A 6,000-nucleotide genomic window follows, 5' to 3' on the forward strand; every position below is an offset into this window, starting at 1 on the left:
CTAACCTTATATTCATGAGGCTTAGGGAGGGAGCTCAGGGGTAGGATGCTTGCCTTGTGTGCCCAAGTCTCTGGTTGCCCCTCACTGCCACAGAAAGGTGGCTGTGGTGTATAATGTGGTGGTACATGTCTATCATCCTATCACTAGACAGACAGGAAGATACACATTAAAGGTGAGATCTTAAGACAAGAAACGTCTCGGAGAAGTGAGAGGGGAAAGGATCCAGACCTTCTCATCAGCAATGAAGCAAGAACTCCAGTAGTCAGCTAACAACTACCGAAGGCGTCTCTCTTCCCCACAGTAAACCTGCAGCTTTCTAAGGAGTCTTACCAGAAACACAATTTCCAGAGAAAGAATATGTACTGCTCCCCTTGTGCAGTCCTAGTGGCTCCTGGTTTTACTTTAGCAGATTATAAATCAATCCAAGGCACCCATGACTACCTTATACTTGATCTTATCAAGAGAGTAAGGAGCATGGGTGCCCTAAAAACTTTGGAATGGAATCAGAGCACCCCTCCCAAAATGGCATATATGAATAATTCTAAGATACTTAGTTGTGTGTCTGCTGAGGAGGCCATGCCTAAACTTGGGTATACCTTAACTCCTCCTACTTTCTCTTGAGCAGCAGAGACCTGCTCATGGGGATGATTTTCTGAGTGTTTCTTTCTCCTAATCATCATGCCTGAGCCTTTATTATAATAGCTTCAATAAAAGCCCCCCAACTCTTCTCCATACTGGCTTGGCCTGAGATTCTTTTTGGAGTTGAAGTCACAAATTTAGGTTGAGCCTGAGTCGAGGCCCCTTAGGTTAGGGGGACTCCTCTGGCTGCTGGGGATGACGGCACGAAGCTGTGTGGCTGTCCCCACTCTGCCGGACAAATACAAGGGCAGACAAAACAAATCAAGACAAAGAGCTCCCATCTTTTTATGAAGAGAGACTCTTCTCCTCTTTCAAGGCTAACAGTCCGCAGCCCCCTCACACTGTGACTCTCTGGCCAAACTCACAGCCGATACTTCGCACCCTCCTAATGGCTTAGTCCGTCTTAGACGTCTTAGTACGTCTATGTCATTTCATAAACCGTCCTCCTCCCCTCAAAGCATTAGCTGTCTACAGCAGATGAAGAGACAGTGTTACTGCATTCCCAGATTGCCCAAGGGCGCGCTATTAAGGACTCAGGCAGAATTCACACAGACTCCAGATCCCTGCAAACTAGAGGTAGGGGGGAATGATTCTGACTGATACATGCTTACTGCCACTGTCCTCCCAGGTCCTTTGTACCCTAAGCTTTTTCCCAGCCCACCTTCAACATGAAAGCCTTTTAGGATGGCCCCAGCCAGATGGTCCTCTGACGGCCCATGCTGCTAAGTCCTGGCTACACGAAGAACTTTACAGGCCACGTGAAGCCTCCGCCCAGAGAGCATCAACGCAGATCATAGTATATGGAATGCTCTCCTCGTAGAACTGACAATTGTGCTCTGAGATTCTCATTATTACTTAAAAATTATTTATGCTTGTTTAGCAATTTCATGTGGGCTTGAGAATTTGTGATCTATAAGAGGGCCCATATTCTTTTTAGGATGACAAACTTGTATTTATCACATTTTTGTGCATTTTATCTTTGTGAATATCTCTCAATCTCAATTTGACTGAGTTCCCTGCTCCCACTTTTGCAGCCCATGAATATGACTTTTTCAGGTCACAAAGAATATTGTAGGTCACTGGAACTCTAATAGGTGCTGAGCACGGTGTCTAAATTGTCTGACATATAAAAGAATCTACCATTTAGTCATGATGTTAAATTTCTCTGTTTGTTTTGTTTTTCATCCAATGTTGGGATGAAGTCCAGGGCCTTGGGCATGCTAGGCAAGCACTTTACCACTGAGCCACATCCCCATTCCCAGCTTTAAGCTAATGAAAGACAGTCATTTATGTTTTGTTGGCTTATAAATACCAACACAATGCTTAATGCACTCGCTTATTAAAACGTAAGCTATAGAGGCTGGAGGGGTGGCTCAGTGAGTAAGAGCACTTGTTGTTCTTATAAAGGACCAGGGTTCAGTTCCCAGCACCCACGTGTTGGATTGTGACCAGTTCCAAGGGATCCATAGACCTTTTCTCACCTTATAGGGCACCAGGCACACACATGGTACACATATAAGTATGCAAGAAAACATACATATATAAAATAAATCTAAAATGTTTTTAAGCAAGCCATAAACAAAAACAAAACTCCAACCATGTGCTCTGAAACCTTTCCTAAAATACCTATACATAAATAACATACATGAGATGATATTTCTAAAACCTTTAAAATGCTTGATTCTCTCTCTCTCTCTCTCTCTGTATATGTATGTGTGTGTGTGTGTGTGTGTGTGTGTGTGTGTGTGTAAGCCAGAGGACAGTGTGTGTGTGTGTGTAAGCCAGAGGACAGTGTGTGTGTGTGTAAGCCAGAGGATAGTGTGTGTGTGTGTGTGTGTGTGTGTGTAAGCCAGAGGATAGTGTGTGTGTGTGTGTGTGTGTGTGGTGTGTGTGTAAACCAGAGGATAACCTTGGCTGTCATTCCTCCTACCTTATTTTTTGGAGACTGGTTTCTAACTGGGACCTGGGGCCAGTTAGTCTAGACCAGCTGCCCTGGGAGCTTCAGGGAGACGTAGCTCCACCTCCCCAGTGCTGGAGTAAAGAGCTCACTGTGCGTTATTCTGTGGAGTAAAGAGCTCACTGTGCGTTATTCTGTGGAGTAAAGAGCTCACTGTGCGTTATTCTGTGGAGTAAAGAGCTCACTGTGCGTTATACTGTTTTCTTTCATGAAGGTCTGGTGATTAGACTTCTAATCCATCATCTTACCCAGAAATCTTTCCAGCTCTGGGCTTGCAAGCACTGTCATGCCTGGGTTTTTACATGCTCTGTGTTGAACTCAGGTCCCTGGGCTTGCCTGTGAGAACTTTATGGAGTGAGCTAAAGCCCCAGCCCAAAATCTCCTTCCTTAAAAACCAAGTATCTTTGATTCCACTGCTGTAACAGATAGTTCAGACAAATACAATATACAACAAAGTAGGAACTTCCAGAAGTACTCTACTTCTAGCTCTTTGTTTCATTAAATGTTAGCTACAGACTTCCTTCTAGGAACTTAGCAGTAGAGTGCTTTGATTTCTCTACATGTCTCACATTAAAAACACAGAAGTCTTTCTACACTGTAGAAGGTCCTCTCTGGGAGCCATCGCCTTTCGTAACATACAGATTTCTGACGAATTTACCCTGATTAGATGAACTCCTGGTCACCTGTTGAGTGTAGGGCAGAGCAGCTCCATGTCTGGTAACAAAGGAGGTGAAGCAGCAATTTCTGCACCAAGAGTGTCCTCAACCTTTCTCAGATCTACCAAGTCATGGTGATTCATCAAAAAAAAAATTCCCATTTCAAGAGACTGGAGAGATGGCTCAGCAGCTAAGAGCACTGGTTGTTCTTCCAGAGAACTCTGGTTCAATTTCCATTACCCAGACAGTGACTCACAACCATCTGTAACTCCAGACCCAGGAGATTTGACACCCTTTTTTTTTTTTTTTTTGCCTATGTGGGTACTGCACATGTGTGACGCACAGACATACATTACATACAGGCAAAAACATGCATACACATAAAATATAGGTAAAGGGGGAATACCCCTCAGGTCTACTGAAGTACACTGTAATGAAACTTCCACAGACACCTAATGCTCTCCATTATTAGCCATATACTCATTTACAGGCTCAGCTTTGGGTAATATGGTTGGGCCTGAAACCAAAAGGCCTGGGTCTTGGATTCTCTCTAAATGCCTGTTCCTCCCCTTTAAGAAAATATTGCTCTGCTGTCGGTTACTCACAAGACTATTTTGTCCACATCCCAAACCCAACAAAACCACTACTATTACCTGGGGACAGGCCCAGTGACCCAGAAACTCAGATTCTCATGTCTGCTGAGGAGATGCAATTTGAAGCTCACCATGACTGCATTCTTAGCATGTAATCAGAATTCCTGAAACCGAGCCTACCACGCTCCCCTTGAAAACTAGCCAAGGAGGAGAAATATGAGACCGGAGGGGACAGGAGAGCACGTTGGGAGCAGCCCACCTCTTTCCGTTACTGTCTCGAAGCATTGCCTTGCCCATCACTCGGGACTTGGTCTCCAGCTCCTGCACCTCCTCCAGCAGTGTCTTTTTGCAGGTGTGCTTGGCCCTAGAGCAGGAGGAACAGACAGAGGGAAGACGGTAAGTGGCTCTGACACAGTTGTGAAGACTGGCAATCATTCTCCTACGTGCCCTCTGGACGAGCTGAACATGTCACAGGAGGTTCACCTTCCCAGCCCAAAAGCATCCTGAGCATCAGAGAGGAGACCTTTACTGTGAACTGCAGGTGCCCCCTGAAGCCTTGGGAACCAGGCAGCTTTGATCAAGGACAATAGGAGCCCCATAGATCAGGAAGCTGGTCCAGAGCGCTCTCCCTGCAGGATATGGAGCACATGACATATTTGAAACCATTCCCTTTGCACCGGGTGCTGGCTCCTTGTTTGCTGCACCTAGCAGTTCTTGTCTCCCTGTTTACAGTGAGAAGAGCCACGGCCTCTGCAGAGATGGGGTTTAGGATAGCAGAGTTCATGTTCTCAGTGAGAACGAAACCTCAGTCTGAGGCTTAGAATCAATATATATTTGCTACAGCTTTCCCATCCTCTTCTGGCTGTGATTTACTCAGGAAACCCAGCGCTGGTTTCCTGCCACAGTGGGAACCTGGCCTGGATGCTTGGTTCCTCTTGGATAGTGGAGGAATTACCTGCTCCCTTTTCCTGGCTAAACTAAATCCCTCACAATGGCCAAATAATCTGCCAATCTCAGCTTTCTCTAAAATCGAAGCTAAACCATGGCCTGTCGAGTACATATATTCAGCTCCTGTGCCGTGCCCCATAGCTATACGCAATTTGCTGTAACTAAAAACTACATTGTCATCCCCAGAGGCAGCATGTTCTAAAAAGCTTCTTTTCTGGTTTCAGGACGTTTTATCTGTTTTTGTTTTTGCTATGCTGGGGACTGAGCCCAGGCATAGTACATGCTAGACAAATGCTCTGCTACTGAATTATCCTTCCACCAACCCCAGCTTAGTAATTAACTCCCCCCTCAATATATTCTATTTCCTCATTAAATACATCTTGTGTCTATGCATTAATTTCTTTAACATTTGAAACTAAAGTACACAAAGCTAAACTTGATCTTCGGATTGGAAATGCATAGGTGAGGAAAACATAAGCAACAACAAGAAGTTAAAGGTGGGCAAGGGGAAGGGAGAGGCATCCCGCCTAGAGAAAGGCACGAGAAGCAAGAGTGAGCAAGCAGCGCTGGTTATCCTCCTCATGAATGGCTTTGCAAGGGCTTTGTAGTCATGGACCATGATTGAGGAGCATGCTCAGTTCCAAGCTGCAGACCAACTAGGAGCAGGCACTGAGTGGGACTGCTCAGAAGTGAATATGGGGACCTGGCACAGTTTAGAGATGGGGGTGTGCTCCCTGGAGCAGCCCTCCTCCCATTAGGACAGAGGCCCCACTCAGATAAAGCCAGGTCACCCGGCACTTCACCTTAATCTGTAATGGAGTACTAGCAGGAAGACGTAAGAGATGTGCCTGCCATCCTTCCCCACAGAGTAAACAAGCCCAAACCCCCACTCGTGCTTTAACACATAATACCTTAATTACTTCAAAGGGAGTTCTGAGGTCCAGCATTGATAAAATACCAACTTCAAAGCGGGGACCATGGAATTCTAAGTTAAACAATAAATGAGAAAATGGCCAACATTTTGTGGGAGAGAGGAAGGACATTAAAACATTACTGTCTGATATTGCTGAATGTTCCCAGTCTCATACAAGCTTATGGGCTGTGTTGATGATAAACTAAGTGGTGTGCTCCACCCTGCTCAAAGTTACTTCATATGCTTCCTTCCCCACAGCCCCTGGATAGTCCTTGAGCCATCCTCCTCCTCCTC

The 6,000-nt window shown here is 45.5% G+C and overlaps 1 protein-coding gene across 9 annotated transcripts in view; it reads right to left on the bottom strand.

Annotated features, from left to right (window-relative positions):
• The window catches only part of Atp8a2 (ATPase phospholipid transporting 8A2), a 554,904-nt gene that overhangs the window by 41,720 nt on the left and 507,184 nt on the right, over positions 1-6,000 (bottom strand). For all 9 annotated transcript variants that reach the window (XM_031362595.1, XM_031362603.1, XM_031362598.1 and 6 more), the window contains one exon: positions 4,105-4,209. In XM_031362595.1, the coding sequence (XP_031218455.1) occupies positions 4,105-4,209 (105 nt within the window). The remainder of the gene's footprint in view (positions 1-4,104; positions 4,210-6,000) is intronic.

This window comes from Mastomys coucha, unplaced genomic scaffold, assembly GCF_008632895.1.
Source record: "Mastomys coucha isolate ucsf_1 unplaced genomic scaffold, UCSF_Mcou_1 pScaffold9, whole genome shotgun sequence".
NCBI classification, from domain to species: Eukaryota; Metazoa; Chordata; class Mammalia; order Rodentia; family Muridae; genus Mastomys; species Mastomys coucha.